The sequence below is a fragment of the Lissotriton helveticus genome, chromosome 9 (assembly GCF_964261635.1).
Source record: "Lissotriton helveticus chromosome 9, aLisHel1.1, whole genome shotgun sequence".
Classification (NCBI taxonomy): Eukaryota; Metazoa; Chordata; class Amphibia; order Caudata; family Salamandridae; genus Lissotriton; species Lissotriton helveticus.
In genome coordinates this window covers 260,753,623-260,775,898 of record NC_136070.1, presented here as the reverse complement: position 1 = coordinate 260,775,898, position 22,276 = coordinate 260,753,623, and the positions used below count along the sequence as shown (strand labels likewise).

Here is a 22,276-nt window from a genome sequence, read left to right as displayed (position 1 = left end):
CGCCTATCTAGATGACATTGCGGTGTACAGCCTTCACTGGGATGAGCACCTGTCCCACCTCTGGGAAGTCCTGACGGCCCTCCGGCGGGCCGGACTAACCATCAAAGCCAGCAAATGCCAGATAGGCCAAGGGTCCGTGACCTATCTAGGACACCAAGTAGGGAGCGGTCAAGTAGCTCCCCTCCAACCAAAGGTAGACGCCATCCGGGCCTGGGAGCCCCCGGTCACCCAGACCGCCGTCCGAGCCTTCCTGGGGCTCACGGGATACTATCGGCGATTTATAAAAGACTACGGGAGCATTGTGGGGCCCCTCACCGAACTGACCTCAAAGAAATTACCCCAGAAGGTGCACTGGACCCCGCGTGCCAGACAGCCTTTGAGACTTTAAAGACTGCCATGTGCACCGCCCTGTGCTCCAGGCCCCCGACTACAGCAGAGAGTTTGTAGTCCAAACCGACGCCTCGGAGCACGGCATCGGGGCGGTCCTGTCCCAAGTTAACCCCGAAGGAATCGACCGGCCTGTGGCCTTCATCAGCCGACGCCTCCTGGCAAGAGAACAGCGGTGGAGCACCATCGAGAGGGAAGCCTTTGCCGTGGTGTGGGCACTCAAGAAGCTCCGGCCCTACCTCTTCGGCACCCACTTCCGAGTCCAGACCGACCACCAGCCCCTGCGTTGGTTGATGCAGATGCGGGGAGAAAACCCGAAACTGCTGCGCTGGTCCATTTCTCTACAGGGGATGGATTTCACTGTGGAGCATCGCCCCGGCAACGACCACGCCAATGCCGACGGCCTGTCCAGATTCTTCCGCCTCGCGAGGAGAATCCCCAAGAAAATGAGTGACTCTCCCCTGCCTTCAGCTGGGGGGGACGCGTGTTGGACTCGGCCTCATGGCGTGGTCCTACCCCTCCCGCATGGCGGGCCCAGGACGACATCAGCCCTCTTCCGGACCTCGGGCGGCCCCTTCTGCCCGACCCTGCACGCCCCAACACCACAGATCCGGCTACCATCCCGGATCCCCATCATCAGCCTGGCCCCAGCGTAGGCCCCTCACGACCTAAGCACGAGGCCGGGCCCGACTCCATCTTGGGCCCACCACGTCACGACCACGTGGCCTCGGCCCCAGCCTCGGCCCCAGCGAAGCCCAGACATCGAGGCACCAAGATCCACCCAGGTGGTCGAGTGGCCACTCGACAGATCCCGGAGGGAGAGGAGTTTCGATGGCCCTCCAGCCGTCCCCGGACGCCTGGTATCGATCGCCCTCCGGCCTCCCTGGGCGCTGGCTCCACCCCCCTGCTGGGTGTCTGGACACCATCATCTCGGCCCCTCTGGCCCCCAGGCGCGAGGGTCCGGACATCAAAGGACCTCCGTCCTATATCTGGGCCCGCCCCGGAGTAGGACGCCAGTTGTATCCTGGACTGGAAGCCCTGCTGACGCTGTCACGGCCGACACCAGACGACTCATCCTTCCTGTAACCGACGTCCATCCGAGAGCCTGCTGGCGCTTCCGCGGCCTACCTTGCTGAACCATCAGAGAGCCTGCTGGTGCTGCCGCGGCCTACCTTGCTGAACCATCAGAGAGCCTGCTGGCGCTGCCGCGGCCTACCTTGCTGAACCATCCGAGAGCCTGCTGGCGCTGCCGCGGCCTACCTTGCAGAACCATCAGAGAGCCTGCTGGCGCTGCCGCGGCCTACCTTGCTGAACCATCTGAGAGCCTGCTGGCGCTGCCGCAGCCTACCTCGTTAAACCACCTTGCAAGCCTGCAGGCGCTGCCGCGGCTCGAACCTCTCGGAACCCCCCAGCTCGAGGATTGAGAGCTGTGCGTAGGGTATCCCTTCCTCCGCCCAGAGTAAGACTGTCCCGCTACCTTACCCTCCTTGTCCGAGACTTTACGGATCCCTCGATCCAGCTGTATATACTGCCAAGAACCCGCAACCGTTATTACTTATAAAAGCTTGAGAACTTGACCTCCTGTGTGGTGTCCGTTTGTAGTGTTGTGATTACTCTGCTGTACGATCCTAGGAGAGGGCCCTCATTCAGGAGGCCTCTCGGTAACGCTCGGCTACTTCTCGACGGAGGGGCGGACCTAGGGGTGGTCAGTCAGACATCTTCTGCCTCCCCCGGGTCGCCTTTCTAACACAGCAGTTCCGACGCTTCGTTTGAGTCCTATACTCTAACCCTAGAGCCAGAGTGCTAATTAATGGAACCCTCTCTGAGACATTCCCAATCCGAATGGGTACTAGAGAAGGCTTCCTCCCCCATTCCTCACTCCTTTTCGCTCTGTCAATGGAGCCCCTGGCGTGTCTCATCCGCATGGATGATTTGATTCAGGGCTGGGCATGGGGAAACAACCACGTAGACAAAATCGCACTATACGCGGACGATGTATTGCTTTTTCTCGCTGACCCAGCCCGCTCCAACCCAGATGCCTCCAATTCATTCAAGCCTTCTAAAAGGTCTCAGGCCTTTGGCTGAACCCAGCCAAATCCCCCCTCATACCTCTTCATCTCTCTAGGGAATGTTTCGACTGGCTAATTAACATACCCATTAGGCGACAGTCGTTTAAATATCTGGGCATATGTGTTGCTCTACTCCCTGAACTAGACTGGGCACTGAATATCACCCCGCTTCTTCAAAAGGCTAGGGAGGACCTTAATCGTTGGCAAACCTTGCCACCTAACCCGCGCGGAAGAGTGGCACTATTTAAGATGATGATCCTCCCTCGGTACCTATATGTTATTCAAAATACTCCCTCCCCCCCCCCGAAGCTGGTGCCGAGAGATTGACGCCATGATCACACGGTTCCTGTGAGGCCACGGATGGCTCCTGACCGATGACGCATTCCGTCCTTCGACGGCGGCATCGGCATGACGGACCTCTACCTATACTATCTGGCCATGAGGCTCCTTGTCCTTCATGCCTGGTTCACCGGGGGTTGGTCTGATCCAGCTTATAAAACTGAACTTCGAGACATGGACTTCCATCAAATCCAGGTTCTCATGTACGGCTCCCCCATGACCAAGATGCTTCCAACAGTGGCCTGAACAGTCTTCCTGGCCTGGCATTCGGCCTTGTGTCATATGCAATGGGAATCTAAGCTGACCCAACAAACGCCACTCTGGCAGGGCAGGGCACGAGGTTCAACAAAGTGGCGGCGTTACGAGGGTTTAAGCACTGGGACTACATTCCCAAGTGGGCGACGTGTGGGTGGGAGACCATATACAGACTTTTCAATATCTAACGTAACTGCTTCTTCCTACACACCTCATAATTCTTCAGATACTTACAGGTACGACACGCCCTGAACACTCACATCTCGACGGGAAACGCACTCCCTGATTTCATTCTACCGGAAGTGCAGGTCATGATGGGAAATCTTGGGAAGGGAAGCATATCACGCATATACCGCACCTTCACGAACAACAGCCCCACATCTCTGGACTCACTCAGGGCTCACTGGGAGGGTTGGCTGGGAGGGTTGGCTGGGTCCCTTTGAGGATGAGTACTGATGAGACGCCCTTATGGCTCCCAAAACTGTCACTACCTCTGCCAGACTCCGACTCATCCAGTTGTACTACCTTCTCACTGCCTACCTTGCCCCAGAGCAACTACATAGAGCAGCGGCGCACCTCGTTTGAATGCACACGCTGCAGGCACCAACCAGCAGACTTCTATCATGTGGTCTGGTCTTGCCCTCACCTCCTAAAATACTGGGACAAAATAGAATCCGAACTCACACACATCTTAGGCTGGGATATACCTCACAACCCTATGCGCTCCTCCTGGGCGTTATGGATGGTTTGGATGGGTCCCGAGCAGACAAACTATTCCTGGGGACGGCCATCATGGTGGCCAAGCGGGATATTGACATGGCCTGGACGGAACCTGACCCCCACCCCCTCACAATAGCTAAATGGCACCGAGGGTTGGACTGGTGCGCTGCTCAAGGGAAAAATTGTTTGAGGCCAGGGGTTGCCCAGCCAAGTACCAAAGAGTGTGGAGTAAGTGGGTAGATCAAATGGGTTAGTGGGGTCCACGCGGATGGACTCTAGCCTTCGATAGACTGCTTACTTTTGCCATGTAAAGTGCTTGATCGGTGTGCTTACTGTATTATTTTGCTACATATACCCCCATTATGTCCTACATGCAAACATGTACACTGTGCTTTCAATGCTAATCTTTCTGTTTTCCAAAAATCAATAAAGTTGATTATCTCCCCCAAAAAATGTTAAGTATATGTTAAGGAATTTTTATTTGGAGGCTAAAAAAGTTACGTTCCTCAGATTGATTTGTGAGAGCAGTGCAAATGCATCAAACAGAATATATTATGGATGATAAGTGGCCTCAATTGAATTTAGAAAATCTCTAACCTTCCGATTAAAATGTAGATTTTTTTATATTTGTTTGTAAATTGAATAAACTATTTTATCATTTGTGTATTTGTTTGAATGCCTGTTTCTGTATTTTTTTTTTATTGTTTTGCACGTCAAATCATCTAAAATGCTTAGCCAGCGTCTCTACACCCTTCAAATAATGGCTCAGTGGAAGTCCTTGGATTTCAATAATGATTCAGTGGGGGTCCCCAGGTTTAAGTGAAGATTAAGTGGGGATCCACAGAAGTCAAAAGGTTGAGAAACACTAGCATAGAGTGTATTGACGTAGAGTGCGGTGTTGCAGAGTAGAGTGGTGTAGAGTAGAGGGGGGTTGTGCAGAGTAGAATGACACCGATTGGAGTAGAGTGGTGCAAAGTGGAGTAGAGTGGTGCAGAGTAGAGTAGAGTGGCGCAGAGTGCAATGGCGTAGAGTAGATTGTTTCAGAGTAGAGTGAAGTAATGTGGAGTGGTGAAGAGTAGAGGGCAGTGGCATGGAGTGTAGTGGTGTAGAGTAGATAAGAGTGGTGTAGAGTGGAGTGGCATAGAGCAAAGTGGTAGAGTAAAGGGCACTGGCGTAGAGTGTATTGACCGAGTGAATTGGCATTGAGTGCATTTTCTTTACTACAACAGCATCATGGAAGAGTCATGGTGTGGTAGTACACTGCCATGACAGACACCACATTTTCAATTGATATTACCATTACAAATGCATAGACATACAGTGTTACTGCACACAAACTATAATGTGTGGAAATGGCATCACCTAGTGTATTGTTCTGTTCTGATCCTAATAATATATTAGTTTCCACCACACTTCAGAATTACAAAAAAGGGGTTCCCTAACTCTGATATATTCTGAAATATCTACACAGTTCATTTACAGGCATTTCAATTTTGTTGTGTGCTGTCACTGCAGGGGTTTCACATATTCTTTAACTGCAAGTATGTCACATAAATTCTCTCACTTTGAAGTCAGAGAAAGAAAAGTAAACACCATGCTCCCACAGAAGACAGCGACTGACATTTGATCTCTGATTTAAAATGCACAGAAAATGTGACAAGATAAGAACAAGATTTAAAGGTTTGTTTACAGATAACGAGCAATCGGATGGATAAAGTAAACAAGCTTCGCTCGACCGGATAGACAAACTCAAGCTTAACAGCCTAAAAACAATAAGGCCAGCAAATAGAAAGGAAGGAAATGTGAGTTACAAACCACAAAGCCAATAGTCAGCAGTAGGAAAAATGCATTCTCAGGGAAGCTTTCCAAATTTCCCAAGATGTGTTCAGCTTCTTAGTTTGGTAGGCTTCGACCTAAACAATGACTCTCCAGGAGCTAACAGATAGGCAGAAAGACCTACTGACAAGTAAAACAAGAATCTAAAGCAGCTCATTCTGCACTTATTTAACATATAAACTAGAAATGTGAAAACGATTTTATTGTGTGGAAAGGGAAGAAATTCCACAAACAATTAGAATTGTTGGTCAAAGGAGTGTATGCCAAACCATATCTAAAAACATCTCAATACACTGTGTAATATGCATTGGCCATAGCCATACAATTATCAACAGACTGCCCTTTCAGTAAGATTAATACATTTAACTGCTAATCAAGTCCAAACTTTTCAAAAGTTGATTTGGGGAACTTATACTTAGGCAGTGTGTGACCATGATTTGAACCCCCAATTAACCAACAACCACACACTACTTTTGACAATAGGACAACTACAAGATGATTTAATTTCTTTTAAGTGATATGTTCCAGTTATTGAGACACAGTTTTCACTTTCAATGGGGAGACCCCCAGAGATTTAACATAAGCTTCTAGGGAGCTGGTACGGTTTCCATGGTTATATGAAAATGAATTCAAAAGTAACCTATCAATAAGGGGAATATTAGAGTAAATCAATTCTAAGACAGCTTCTCTTCACTGTCTTTTCTTCAAGAGCAACGGGGAGTCCCAGAATTCTATAATGATGGGTCTGGAGAGAACTGATCTACTAGTAGTTGAATGGGACATCTCTGCTTGGATGATTTAGCTTTCCCTTCCTCAACACTATGCTAATTTCAACAAAGCAAATGTTTCTCTCTTCAATTGAGCAAACATGTAAGATATAATTATTCTGCTTAAGGCAGATGTTAAATCCAGTTTTAACTGTTAGTCAACAGTGGGTATTCTGACCCTAGCCTCGGAAGATACGCCTCTTATTATTCCCACACCGGTATTTGGAACAATGGGAGAAGACTGTACTGAGATACCCACATCTCTATACCATATAGCTACTTGTATAAGGCAGCAGTCTGTCCTTCCCTAAGAGGTCAAACACATACACAGTAACACCAAGGAACAGGCAACGGAGCTCAGACACAAAGCTGATGATAGTAGGTCCCAGGCTGGTCTCCTCCGGAACTCAGACACCTAAATCTAGGCATCTATTGACTGTAGGCAGCATGCTGGCCTCTCTAGGGTCTCCGACTCTTAGGTAGACTCACCTAGTACGGGAACGTTTTCAGGAGAAGCTGTGTAAACAGTGTTTACTGGGCTCGGATTACATCAAACAGAGACATTTCCCACTAGTGTCCAGTGGTTTAAATGTACTGTTGTACCCAAAAGCAATAACAATTTCCCCTTTTTAGGAATTGACCCTCATAATAGCAAAATCGAGCAGTCCGAGGCTTATTCAAGGATGTGGTGTAGGTCACAGACTAAGGAGTCAACAGTAATAAGGTGCGAGTAATAAATCACTATCCACCCAGTACTTTGATTTCTAGAAAAGAAAGTACTTTTGTCTAAATACAATGAACAAAAACACTCACTCTACACAGGGCAGTTAATCGGGCATTAATTGGAGTAATATCCTCAGTATGTTGTGGAACAGTCTTTTCTGGTGCAGTACATTGGCTATTGGCAGAGGGAACTCTAAGGTGCCTGTAAGGGGATATTGCTTGGTACTTTGGTTATTCTCAGTCATAGCCAAACCTCTAAGCCCGCACTTGATTAATTTCAGCTCTCCCCTGGGAGAACAATGTCACAATAAATTTCAGTTGTCCGGATGGTGAAGCTCGAAAAAATAATTTTACAGGCACAACTATCAGCAGAAACCATTCCACTTCGATTGCGTGAACATGGCATGTCAAACACACAAGGATTCCCAGTCACGGCCTCTACCCAGCAGGCAAAGTGCATGCTTCCTGTCGCAGAGAAGATAGGCCACAGCAGCATCAGCACATGTTCGGTGGTGTTGTGCCAATGGCAGCAAAGCCTAGGGTTATGAGGATCTTGACGCCTGGGTCTTCCTCAGGATCAATCTCAAACCCCCCTCTCAAACAAGCAGCATTGTCAGTCCTTCAGATGTTGTTTGGTTTCTTTCAGTGCTCAAAGATGCTTGAAAGTTCAAAGCGTTGTATTTCCCTCAGTACCACAGTCCTTCTAGGCTTAGGTTTTAGAGTAATATTCTCATCAGGATAAGTTCCATGAACTCCTGCTTCCTAAGTGTTTATGCACTTTCACAAGGAAGGAATAACTAAACATCTGGAACTCTATTGTTTCATATTGATGAATGTTGCACTTATGCAATTGTGTCAGAGTTGGGTCACCTCATGCCTGAAGTCAAGTGATGAAGTTTTATGGTTGAGGCTGCAAGATACAAACACCTGAGCTTGACTGGAGAGACCAAGGAAAGTAGTAGGACAAATTATTGAATCACTCATGAACTTGGCTTGGATTCTATGCATGGCAGGTTATTACAACATTGTAAAATGGTCTGATGATCTATGATAAGATTTGAAAGTTATTGCTGTAAGACGTGTATACGTGCGTTTGGCAGGTGAGTTTATGAAAACAAGTAAACGATTGAATTAGTTACCAATCTGGTAACATACGACCAGTTATAAAACATTGCACTATGGTCCGATGATGTGCATGACTTCACTAAGCTTTAAGATGATGCTACTTAGTTTATTCTGAAAAGTGACCCTGATATTGAATTATATGTTTATGGTTGTTTTGATCCCAAAACACATAGGGATTTGAATGCTGGAAAACACATTAATGAAAATACAACAAGTGATGAGACTACGAATCAATGCTCAAAGAAACTAAGAACATTCTCAATATTTACGAATAAAAATTAATGAAAGTGAAATCCACTTAAAAAGTGTCTCCAATGCTTTGGTAAAAGATTCACTGATAGGTTAATAGCGGTAGATGTTTCCAGCTATTCGGAAATTTCAAAGGAGCAACTATATATAGAAAGACATCAAAGCATGGTTAACAAAATAATCAAAGTGAGCTTTAAATAAGGAGTGCTGGAGGGCTCATCTCAGGAGAAACCCAAACACGAGCACCTCTGAGGCTGCCGGACCTGTTATCATGTGGGAGAAGCCTCTTCAATGGAACAATGAGCTAGGAAAGTGCAGGAGAACTATCCGAGCTTCAAAGGGACTCTATGCCATTTATTAATTCGAGCAACACTGCACTGATTGACCTACTGAAAGAGGTCCCAGGAATGTCCAGGAGAAAGCGCAAGAATGTACACTTATTGTAATGGCTTCACCTTCATACTTCCACCTTCAATATTATACAGAGTATTCCTCATACAAAATGCAACTCACTGTGGCTATTATTGCCACATGAAGAATCTTTTTTTCCACTTGCATTTTTCACATGTAGTCAATGCGCCCAGCAAGCAACATCTACACACAGTCAGCTTCTCTGCTTCAAAGTAGGATGCAGGGAGCCCTCTCCTGGCAAGTTAGTAAAGTCTTCCCCAGGTTACTGGTCCTGAACCTGACTGGGGAGTTGGTGGTCAGTACCACAGCCCTGGTGCTCAAAGAAATCTCCCAGTCGCCTCTAATGTGGGATCCCAGGCCTCTGGTAAGGAAATCTTGGAATACTGAAGGGAACTTTCTGCCTCGTTTTTATACCCAAGTTGCAGACAGTCTTTGTGCATTACAATAGTTCAGTTCTGTGGCAGGCTAATCCAACAATACAAGTGATAAATGTGGGTGGGCAAGACGGTGTTAGATGGGAGTCTCCTTTCACAAGCAATTCCGAACAAAATCAGAAAAGCAAGAAAGACTGCCAACTTAATGCTACCTATTAACTGGTTATGGGGGGAGGTGGTGAAGGGGGCAGAAGGAACTCTCTAGCTTCAAATGGACTCTGTCTTCTTTCTTAATTTCATCAACACTCCACTGTCTGACCTACTGAAAGAGATCTTTGGAATGTTCTGGGGGATGCCTGCAATTTGCTGTCTGTGCTTTTCCTCCAAGCCTCCATATAAGGTACCACATAGTAACACTGATACAAAATGGAACCAACAACAGCTGTAGTCACATGTACTTTCACTCGCCACATGCATTCTTCCCATGTAAGCAACCTGTTCATATACAATAACTACACATCTGTGCGGCACGAACAAATAACATTCATTCCTCTTTTGGATGGGCTTAGGACCCAGTTATAGGGGACTGATAGAACAATTTCAAATGTGGAATAAGCTGATGGTCTGCCTTATAACCATTTCAGCACCACCACTATCACTCATGTACATCCCAGAGAGACATCAGTAGCCCCTCTTGTAAAAATTGGAGTTGCACTTGGTGTGTCCTCTAGACCGAAAAAAGCCGTGCTCAAAGTCTCATCCCACACATATGGTCTTAATGTGGGCTGAGGTGGTGGTCAAAGACACTACAGCTTATTATGTGAACTTCAAGGCAGGGGCAACACTCTGCAGAACCATAGGGGGGGGGTCTTTCCCCATCCCAACATCTTTTGACCATAAACAGATGGTTAGCCTTCTCTAAGAATTCACATACATAGCTGAAAGACCCAGCTGATGTGCAGATGTTTGTAGCCTACTTTACTTGACCTAATGACAAGCAATGAAAACTCACTTCGCACCATGGACACACCTAAATGGAAAGTTGCAGAAAGACTGAGTATAATACAAGTTGGACAAATCTACAGCAGATCTACATTCATGTTTTCCATCAGGACTAGTTGTAGACTCTGAATATTATTCAGAACCAGGACTACTAAGCCTAATAGAGATTCGCAGGTGGGAGAAGGCCAGCCTCAAAGCTATATTGTTGGGGAGTATATCACACTAGCTAGTTCATATAATTCTGGCACATACATCTCAGCATCTGTTGCCTTTTACATACTCTAAACATACTCTAAACAAGCTGGCACAAGGGCAAACCAGCAAGTCACACAGCTCCACTCAGCTACCCTCCTACTTCGACATTTTACAAATATTTCCACTCTTTGCGCCTCTAACTTTGTCCTATCATGTTATGCACTGCAAGCCATCTACCATTGCTTTGAACAATACGGTCTGAGGATGCAGAAAAAGTCTTCTGCTTGGCCAAAAATATGTGGTGACAACTACGACATTGCTGCATATGCCTTACTAGACAAAGTTTATCTGATCAATCAAAAATAAGGGAACTGGGATCTTTTGCACATGCTTTATCAAGCTACTGAAGCCCGCTTCATCACACAAACCCAGCACTGGGAGCAGAAGTACCTGATCTACAAGGCTGGTAGATTGTGGGTAGATCAGAGAGGTGCACAATCACTGTTATTGCACATTATTTGCAGTGTCTTTTGTGACGTGATGACATGCTACCCATCACTGGCCAATTTCAGTGTTTTCCAACTGAAAAATATAACCATAACTTCATTATAATTGTGTGTTTTCAGTGAGAAATCTATTTACCGCACACACTCGTTTACCAACCTTCCCACTTGCCGGTTACACCGACTAAATGTATTCTTTCTTTAAAAAAAAACACTAGGGTGGAATCAGAAAGCTTATTCATCGTTATCCAATTCCAGTTTAATACAAAAGGACAACAAAACAAACAAACAAATATGGAGATGGAATCCCACAGGCAGTAGCTTCATTTAACAGAAAAAGAACACTGCACCTTTAACCCCTTCCATGCGTCGGACGGCCGGCGGCCGGCCGACGTCACGGTGGGCGTGTGCGTAGGACGGCCGGGGGCCGTTCGAACCATGCTCACGCCGTAAATCACCCGCACCGAGGCGGAATTTTCGCCGCGGTCAAGGGGTTAACTGATTTAGTGATATGGACGGCTCAATATCTGCGTCACTACCTTCAAGTCAATGGGTCATTCACCGTCCTGGAAAAGAAAATGTTTCTGGTGGGAACACCAGAAACATTCTTTCAAAAATCAAAATGTGGATGAGAGGGAAAACCTTTATTCGGGACACGAGTTTGATTAGCTTTTATTATTTTGGTGGGATGAGCAGCAAGCTGTGCACACTGACATCACAACAAAATAAAGTGAAACTATCACTGGTAATGCATCGGTTTCGCCTATGAAATGAATAAAGAGCTGCTTTCATCAATCATCGTCCGGAGGAAGGAAAGAGCTCCCTGACAGAAAACACAGGAGTGGAGAGGATGTGGAGCAGTAGCCAGAGTTGCTGACTCAAAAGTCCCGGCCTGAGTCTTGGCAGTGCTGCGCAACACCCTGTGATTCTATGCAAATCACATATCTCTGGGTGATAAATGGTTACATAAATATGCTGCAATAGTCAAAGGCAAAACTTTATGATAATATAGCTCCACCACAGTGGATGTTGACAATATTTTGGCAGCAGGAAACTAATAAGAGAAACAGACAAGGAACAAGCATAGGTAAATGCAGGAAAATATCCTGCAGCCAAAAGAAATGGAGGAAAGGTAAGTGGCACGCACAGGTACCAATGAGAAGCCAGGAAAGAGAGGAGGCGGGATGCAAGTCCCTTTTAAGTTTATATTAAAAACAATAGATTTCTCAAGCACTGCACAAGCGCTGTGCAGGCGAAGTCTAAGAAGACTGTGTGAACGGTGCGCTCTGCTTGCACATTTGAGCAGTGCTGAGGGACAATACACTCCCTCCTGAGCGCTGACCAACAAACGAGAGGCAGCACAGGAAAGGGGACAAAATACTCTTTTTCAGAGCGCTTCTCCCCTTGTGGATCCATGTAGAGTCCACCCCACTAGACCACTGAGTATTTTTGTTTGGGCGGGGGACAGCTCCCCCCGCCAGCATCAGTCTTTCAGGACCCCCAGGAGATGAAAGCACACTAGACACCAAGGAAATAACAGTCCAAAACAAAGAAGCAGTGGAGTAAACCACCCAGGTACCCCAACCCCGAACAGCCGCAAAGGTCTTTCTGTCCCACGTGGGCAGATAGACACGGAGGGTTTAGCTCCAATCAGCCCATATTTCCGGGCACAACAGTCTTTCTGCCAGCCTAGGCCAAAAAGTATCTCCGTCACCATGGCAACAAAGAGGAAATTTGGATTCATTTTGGTATAGTTTTTTAATATTGTCCAACATAGTGGGTGTAAATCGCACTTTCTTGTCCCTTGCCAAGCTGAATGGCTGCATTATTCGGGCCTGGGGTAAGCCGGCAACCAGAAACTGTACCAAAACCAGACATTTATGAAAACGAGACTCCCGAGGGGAGTCTAGGGTGGAGTGACTTGTATGGATCCCACTAACTTCTCCTACCAGGAATGCACTGTAAACCTCATACTTTATCTAAACTCATGCCTTTACCTCCTATTTCTGTGAGGGAAAGTTTCAAAATCTGAAGAGATCCACAAAATTATTCCCACCCAATGTTTCCACACTTCTCCCAATAAACAAAAAACCCAACTTTTGTGGTTGGGCTGAGCACATCAATTCCACAGCTACTCACATCACCAAAAAAGGGTTATTTTATGCAAACAAAATCAAATGTCGCAATGTTGCGTTTTGGGGTCTCTTGAAGCAGGCACTAGGTCCACTTGCACAAGTGGAGTACTGTTTTATCAGGACAAGTGTGTAAACAGGACAGTAGAACATTTGTTAATGCCAATTGGATTTTTTTCTAAGATTTATGTTCTAAACGTAATCCAATGTATAAGGAGAACTAATTTTGCAAAATGCCCTTTGATTCATGATATAATGGGTAACCCCTAATTTAGATGTGTACAAATGACCACTCTTATCAAACTCAGTGCACATTTAAGGTTTCCTTCATATCCATTTTTAATTCATTATATTTTGCCACATGAATGACTACATAGTCAGTTTGCAATGAAAAATCATTATAGGCTGCAGGCCAGTCGTTGGCTCTGGGAATAGCATGTTTGTGGACAACCATCAAACATTACATATGCCGGTGACCAGAAGTAACTGCTGGATATAATGGTGTATTACTTTTGTAAATCTGGCATCAGGGCCAAAATAATCAGTTTTAAACATCACCAAATGCTATTTTTCCAACATATTTTAATTATATTTATTTTACCAACAATTAGTTTTTCTGGGACGCCCATAAACTATTTACACAAATGACTCCATGCAGAATTTTTTCTAGGTTTCAGAAATGCATGGCTTTCCCCATTCATGCATCGGCTTTATGTTTTTACACAATAAATTTCAAGTAGTTTGAAATAAAAATAAGAAATAGGCAAAATGAAAAAATCTATGGTAAAAAAAATTGTGCTCTTTTACAACAATGTGTGTTGCTGAAAGTTGGCAAGAAAAGAAACCTTTTGTTTATAACATTTAGAAAAAAGATATGCTTTCATGCACGTCATTTTTGCCCATTCAAAAAAATCCCACTTGCTATATTTGGACTATTCTCTTGGTTCCCTCCAGTGGAATCCACAAAAAATTTGTATCTTTAGAAACCCCAAAATATGGGGGGGAAATTACACTAATTTGGCTGGTATGCTTTTTAGGTCTCGCCTGTCGATGCGCATGCGCATCGAGCTTGCGAGACTATGGGGGCTTAAACAGTCTTTAACCAACTTGCAAGGAATCTTGGCGATTCCTTGCAGTGCCCGTGAAATTCAAGCTCAATGCGCATGCGCATTGAGCTTAAAAGCGCGTGCACATGCCCCCAGCCGCCTGCCTTGCATGTATTTTCCCTCAGGCGCACTCCTCCCACACCCCCGCTCCGCCCCCTCCCCTGCCTGCCGTGTCGCATTTCTTCAGTTCCCTCAGCAGCACTCCAGGCCCCTGCTGCTTTCACACCCTCTCCCCGCTCCGCCCCCTCCCCTGCCCGCCGTGTCGCATTTCTCCTCCCCTTCTCTGCCTTCCCTCCGTCTTGTCTCTTTTGGTCTTATTCTTGTTTTAACTTTTTTTTCATCTTGGTTTGCCTTTCTTCACTTTCTACTGCAGTAACACACTCAGTTTGTCCCTTCACGCGACAGCATCTCTCAAATTGCAGTAAGTCTACAGCGGGTTCTTTTTGATGCTCTACTTCGTTGCAGTTTGTATTTTAAATTTGCACACTTTTGATGCGGCCGCTGCTTTCACTTTCGCGTGCACAGGGACGAGTCCTCTTCACATCCACCCCCTACAAGTGGTGCCTCCCGCTCACGTGCTGCTGGGTGGCTCTTGTTTACCCCACACTACCCAACCCCCCATCTTCGGGCCACTGCACTGTCTCGCCCGCCAGATTTGCATTTTGCCTAGCACCCTCGCCTTCAGTTCTCGTTGACAGTAAATAATAAAGCGTTTCCGCTATGCCGGCTCTGCAGTGCAGGGCCATGAACCATGTATGATAACATCACCCAAAGTCGCCATTCACATACCGTCTATACTACCGACTTTCAAAGGCCCTCATGCTTGTCTGGCTCCTCCCTAAGTAAAGCAATCCAGAAGTACAACTCTGAATCAAAGACTCTCTGCCTCATCACCATTTGCCAGCATGCGGAGACTTCAAAGACTTCAAGCTGTGGCCATAATCAGGCCCCCTGCTTGCCATAACCCCTCCCTTTTCCCCCTCCCTCCTGGACAGCCTCGCTCTCCCAAGCACCTCGCTTAGGCACATACATACACCACTCACTTGCTCCCCACCCCCCTCCTCCCCCGATCACTTTCACGTCCGTCCGTCTCCCTAGATATAACACAATTACACGCAAAACTGAAAATGTACAGCTCAGCTGTTGATCTCCCAACTCAATGCCGTATGTGCGACATCAAAGAGTTTAAATACCTATATTCCAAGTGCTACTGTTAATGCAGGTTAAGTGAAACTACTAGTTGTTTTGAAACTGGCATAATAAACTCATGTTTTAAAAATATTATTTTAATCTGTGCCAATTGATTGTAGTTTGCACTCGCCACAGGCAGCACAGTCACACACCCAATGCCACTCACACACGCAACGCCACTCACACACGCAATGCCACTCACACACGCAACGCCACTCACACACGCAACTCATCCACGCAACCCCACTCACACACGCAACGCCACTCACACACGCAACGCCACTCACACACGCAACGCCACTCACACACGCAACGCCACTCATCGACGCAATGCCACTCACACACGCAACGCCACTCACACACGCAACTCATCCACGCAACCCCACTCACACACGCAACGCCACTCACACACGCAACGCCACTCACACACGCAACGCCACTCACACACGCAACGCCACTCATCGACGCAATGCCACTCACACACGCAACGCCACTCACACACGCAACGCCACTCACACACGCAACGCCACTCACACACGACACTCATCCACGCAACGCCACTCATCCACGCAACGCCACTCATCCACGCAACGCCACTCACACACGCAACGCCACTCACACACGCAACGCCACTCACACACGCAACGCCACTCACACACGCAACGCCACTCACACACGCAACGCCACTCACACACGCAACGCCACTCACACACGCCACTCATCCACGCAACGCCACTCATCCACGCAACGCCACTCATCCACGCAACGCCACTCATCCACGCAACGCCACTCATCCACGCAACGCCACTCATCCACGCAACGCCACTCATCCACGCAACGCCACTCATCCACGCAACGCCACTCATCCACGCAACGCCACTCATCCACGCAACGCCACTCATCCACGCAACGCCACTCATCCACGCAACGCCACTCATCCATTTGCAAAACGAAAAAGGTCAAACTCTTCTATTGCGAGACCTATTGCATTTTCAATGCTTGTTGAATAAAGCAAGTTAAGGCTTAAGAGTGAAGTGCCTCAAACATCAAAAAAGGGGCTCAGTACTGGGACAAGAAAAGCCTCATAGCTAAGGGGTAAGGTTCCAGCAGCTCCTCAAACACATGGTATCTGAACTTGAAACCTCTCAAAAGCACTAATTTTGAGTTCTCTGCCAGCCCCATTTGCTACTACATGGAGTGCTCTGTTGTCAATTGGTGAAATTCTGGAGATGTAGAAGATTACACAATCAGCTTTAATCTAGGATGAATCTTGGATGAATTTTCTGAAGGATTCTTCTACCTGTGCTCAACAGGTCTGAGTTCACAGCTAATTCTCCAGAAGCAAGGCCTTCTTTTGGAATGTTGGAGCTTCAGTGACCTCCTGCCTCACCTAAAGAGAGAACTCTCTCTTGTGTCTCAGGTATAAGATAGGCATGTTCAGAACATCTTTAGGGTTGTTGAGGACTATGAGAGAGCAGAAAAATGTCTGCATTGAGAAGCAGATCCCTGAATCACTCATGTCTCCTCTCTGTAATGGTGCCTTGTCCTGGGAACGTCATCTTATGGATGAAGTACTCAACATCAAGTCAAGCTTAGATTTCAAGTGACGCTTGAAAGACAATATACGGTATACGGTGGGAGTTCGGTTTAATTTGCCGTATAAAAGATGCTGCATCGTTGAGCAATTAACCCCCAAGGAGCTCCATGTCTGTGAGCAGATCCAGCTCAGGCAGTGAGAGAATTGCCTCTCCTCCTCAGAACCTGTAATAAAATGTATTGACAAATCTTACACACCTAAATAGAATGACTATCTGGAAGTCACACTACACCTACAGGCGAGTAGTATAGAGAAACGGCGCTCCCCCGCGCATGCGCGGTAAGCATCTCTGTACTCTGCATCTTCGCGCATGCGCGGAACACACATCGCCGCGCATGCGCACCAACCCTCAGAGACGCGAATACTCGCACTCGAGCGGACCCAAGGGGCACCCCTCCAACATGATCGGCACACCTTTCCGCTACCAATCCTTAAAGCAAGGCTACTATATTTTGCAAAAACCCACCTCCACCCAGCAGATCACGGACATTGAACAATGGCCGCCCTGATCTCTAGCCCTAACCACTCGACCTAAGGCTCTCAGCCATATCGAGTTAATCAATTAAGGCGCAACTAACAAGCCTCTACCATACTATAAAAGACCCGCCCCGCCCCGGCTTACCATTACCACGGAAGCCACTGACGAAGGAGGAAGCACTGAGGTGTGGGGGTTGAGTAAGTACGGCATAGCCGACAGCACTGACCTGGAATACTTCACTTTAATTGATCTAGTGAGAAGGAGCCTATCTAGGTCCTGGGGTTACTATTTTTCCTTTTTTCCATTCCTCCCCACAGCTGGACCCTCTGTACCCTTCGCCCAGCTTGGCTCATGGGGCATTATTCCCTCATTCTAAAAGTATGTATTCTCTGGTTGGTTAGACATCTCACTGCAACTTTCAGATGCTGCAAAGTGTTGTGTGTGTGTATATATATGTGTGTCTCGTTTTTTTTTTTTTCCCATTGTTATTTATATTTTGTTTTTCCTATTGTTATTCTGGGTGGCCACATAGCCCTGGCTAGTAATCCTTGGCTTGCCAGTCAACACGCCCAGAATTTTCTCTCTCATATTCTCTTTCTCCATTTTTGGCAAAAAACCTGGTCCCCCCAAGAAATCTTTGGCGTGCCATGTAAATAGCTTAAGTGTGTTTCTTTCCCCACTTTTTGTATTTTCCTTCCATACAGGTATTCACTAGTAAAGCGCATTGGGATCCGCGCTCCTTCTAATATCCTGTGTTCTTATCCTTTCAGGCTTATATCATCAGTAGTACTGAGCGAGCTTTTTACACGTGTATCTATTAAGTTAATTCATACACATTGATCCAACACCACTACTCTCTATCTGTGGGAGCACATTAGTGAGTGACAGGGGGATCTTTATACCCGGTCCTGACGAAGGGGCATGTCGCCCCGAAACATGTTGACCCACACAGGAGAGCAAGACTAGTAACCCGCTCTTGTCCTCCGCCTCACCCCTTTTAACGATACCAGCCAGTGCCTATTAAATAATTTTTTCTAAACACCAGGCCAGGTATCTTTTAACTTCACTATTATCACTCCTGACCCCACGTACACTCACTCCATCATCACTCACATAGTACTCACTAAAAGGTGCTCCGGCGTAGCCGCTTGTCGCAGCACTGCCCCGTCCCGCAGCGGGGGCGGGAAGACCCCGATGATGAAGCATGACACCAAGGGCCCTTTTGGTGTGTGAGGGGTATTTTAACACACTGAGTGTATTCCAACACCATCGGAATATATACTGAATACTTGTTTCAAGTGGTCTCTGTTGATTATTTATACAGTTGAGATAATGTCTGCTTCAGAGCAATGTACCAAAATAATGTACGTTATTGACAAAAGAAAAGCTTTAAAAGGGTGCCAGATGCCTAGAGACATCACGTAAAGGCAAATAATGGCTTCCAAAACGAATACTTGTTTACGTAAATCAAAGCCAAATGGGTACGTCTAGTGCTCAGGTGTCTTTGAGAAAGTGGTCCTTGAGCAGGCCCAGGAGTAGCCTGCTGCCTCTAATGAGGCCTCTATCTCTCCGGCTTTTCTGCATTCACTCTTTACAAAAAAGAACATTAAAACGTGTTTTTCAGCTCAGGTTCTTGCCTGAGCCTAGGTTTTAGTTGACATTGGAGTAGGAAAATAAAATAAAAAAATGATATGGCATTAGGTAAACATTAATTTAAAATATTTTTCTGAAAAGAGATAGCTCTCTTTGAAAAGAAGCATTCTAGGATCCTGCAAATAGGCGCCAATATGTTTGTCTTTATAAATATTAATGAAAATCCCATAATTGAGACTGTGGTGCCCCTTTGGCTACTCCTACCCATGAAACAAATGGCCGTCCTTCCCTTGTGGGCACTTCAGCAATTTGATCCACTTACCTAATACCACCAGGACGAAAAGTAGCGAGGCCACGGCTGCTGTCCCATAGAACATGAGGCGGATGTGATATGCCAGCTCATCCAGGTCGTCGGAGTTAGGGACCAGAATAGGTGGTAAGAGAAAACCCAAGGCGATGCCAAGCTAGAAGGAAGAGAACAAGCAGGGAGTCAGTTAGGAATCCTCAATGTCAAGACATTGACTAAGTCAGCAGTGACTACAGACATGCATTCACCAGAGATTGTGAAGAAACAGGCATTCATTCACACGGTAGAAGGCACACACTCCATCATCAATATTACTGAATATGAGCATAATGAACAGATGATTCACCATAGAGCTTGAACAGACTGACGTAGACTAGTGAATCATAGGGAATAAGCTTCCTTCCGGTTGGGTAAGTAGGACTCACACTTTCCACTTTAAAGTTACTCTTCAATCACTTGAGGGGTTAAGGCAAGATTTACAGAGTACCTTATCCCAATAATACTCTAAGGTAACTTTACATTCTATGAGCAGACTCCACCAGTGTTGATAGGGATACCACCCATTGTTTTTTGATAAACCGAAAAGTGCATGCACCTGAACCTAAACAATAGTATGGCAATCTCAGCACTGCATCACTTTTCGACCTGTAATGGTTGACACTCAATGTACCAAACATATGGCATGCAAAGTCATACACAGGCTCAAATCACACACAGAAATATCACATATATGCATGAACTTTAGTGATGCTGGCTACAGCAGGAGACGAGCGAGTCTCAGCGCGCAGGTTTACATGATAATAGCCACAATTAGACCAGAAGCTCAAAATCGCCCTAGAAAACCTTTCAATCCCTCCGCCACGTTCAAACCTTCCACACCGGTTTCACGTCACACCACACCCAAGGGAATTACAATTGCTCCCTATACATAAGTGCGTTCAAGCTCCTTATCCACACATACAAAAGAGTACAGGGGCAGCTCCTCCATTGGAGCGGAGGAGCGTTGCCCCAATTAAAATTCCCCCCAAAGATCCAGAAATAAAAAATAAAATAGTAATTTATTACCATTTTATTTTTCATCCCACGTCCGTGCCAAGCGTCAGGACAGAGGCGGGCCACTGCTGAGTGACAGCAGCAGGGAGGATGATGGCCTGGCTAATGCACTGTTTAAAGTATGCATGTCTTTTAGGCCAGCCGTCTTGCAACGCCAGCCACATATGCGCACTTTAAACCTCTCAACCCAGTTGTCTGAAGACACCTCCCCCCTGTAGATACCAGCTGCCACTGAAAGACTACACAGGTTCAGCCTTTCTGAAGAGCTACGTGCTGTTCCACCAACTGCGTGCAGTTTCAGACACTTCTGCTCAGCTGCAGTCTCGATAGCACACGTGTTACACGGATGTATGATGTTACAACGTAAGTGAGTACAACGCGTGCCTTTACATCGCGGTCGTTACAACGAACGCGATGTAACCACGCTATGCCATTCCAACGCAAGTCTTTACATGGACTTGCGCTAGATGGCGTGCTAACATTAGAAAAGTGTAATTTACTATTCCAACTCCAGTCTACTTAACAGTAGGGAAGGTGTTGGGATAGTAAACTACACTATTTGTAATGTTAGCGTGCCATCTAGCGCAAGTCGATGTAAAGACTTGCGTTGTAATGGCATAGTGTGATTACATCGCGTTCGTTGTAACAACCGCAATGTAACAGCATTGCAGTGTACTGACCCCGATGTTAAGGATATTTCCCGTGTCACGCATGCGCAAAATCAGATCAGGAGACTGCCTTCTCCTACATCACTCCTAAAGCATGGAACGAGCTGCGACCCCACATTAGAGCCCCCCTCATCCCTTCTTACATTCAGCAAGAAGCTGAAGATCTGGCTATTCCAGTAAGGCCCAGAGGATTGCCCACACCTGCAAAGCACCATGATACCCTCACGGGTGATCAGGCGTTGCAAAAATTCACATAACATATGGCATTTAAAAAGAATGAATACATTTTTTTTTCTATTGCAGATGTATTCGGGGGCAGCACTGCGATAAATATAAAAGCCAGCAGAGAAAGATGCTGGTGGCCCAAAGAGGTGTTGGTGTCTGCCTTTGTGGCCAAACTCCGTGTACATTAGATGCTGTGTGAACTCCTGCCGGGCTACTTACAAGCATGCATAGATCTACAAATACATGAACCAACAGACAAAGCATTGCAGGCACTCAGCGGGCACATCAAATGTACATAGTCGGCTCCAACATTGTTCTTGGAAAGGTAGCCCAGTGTTACAAGTTCTCGTCTGAGTGTACCAGACACCCGCTACTTCACTGGCTCGTAAACCACCAAGGATGCCTCAATCCTTAACTTGCATAACTAACTAACCTAAAACATATGAGCACTGCTGCTGTATGTGGACAGGCAAGACACCAGCTTCAATACAGAGTGGTGCTAATCAAACCCTCTGCTCCCAAGTTTAATACACTGCATGTCATTACTGCGGATCATTAATGCGGATGTTGACGAGGTGAATTAACAGTGTACCCAGAAAGTCTTATTTATTGTAGTTTATCTGTGATAACAAATCATGTAACCCTTCTGTTAGGGTAAGAAAAGCTTCCCCCATAGGCAATTGCCAGACATTGCAAAATTGTACTTCTTGATTAAATCTGGGTTGAGAACGCCTTTGTCTGAAAGATTTGTTTCCAATTATTTAGAATACACACAGAGTGAGCTCTGGCTCAACCCAGGAGAGAATTACTCCTTCTCCTCATGCTATGGACTATTCTGTGCATTATTCCACCTATCAAGTACTTCCATTGGAATTCACTAGGTACTATTTTATATTTGAAAAATATGCTCAATTATCACATGGGCACATTTAATTATTTATCTCCTACGTGCACTGATCAGAAAGTAGTTG

General features: G+C 46.3%; 1 protein-coding gene across 3 annotated transcripts in view; it reads right to left on the bottom strand.

Annotated features, from left to right (window-relative positions):
- FLVCR2 (FLVCR choline and putative heme transporter 2) overlaps positions 1–22,276 on the bottom strand; it is a 513,060-nt gene that overhangs the window by 370,001 nt on the left and 120,783 nt on the right. For all 3 annotated transcript variants that reach the window (XM_078659926.1, XM_078659924.1, XM_078659925.1), the window contains exon 3: positions 19,375–19,516. In XM_078659926.1, coding sequence (XP_078516052.1) covers positions 19,375–19,516 — 142 coding nt within the window. The remainder of the gene's footprint in view (positions 1–19,374; positions 19,517–22,276) is intronic.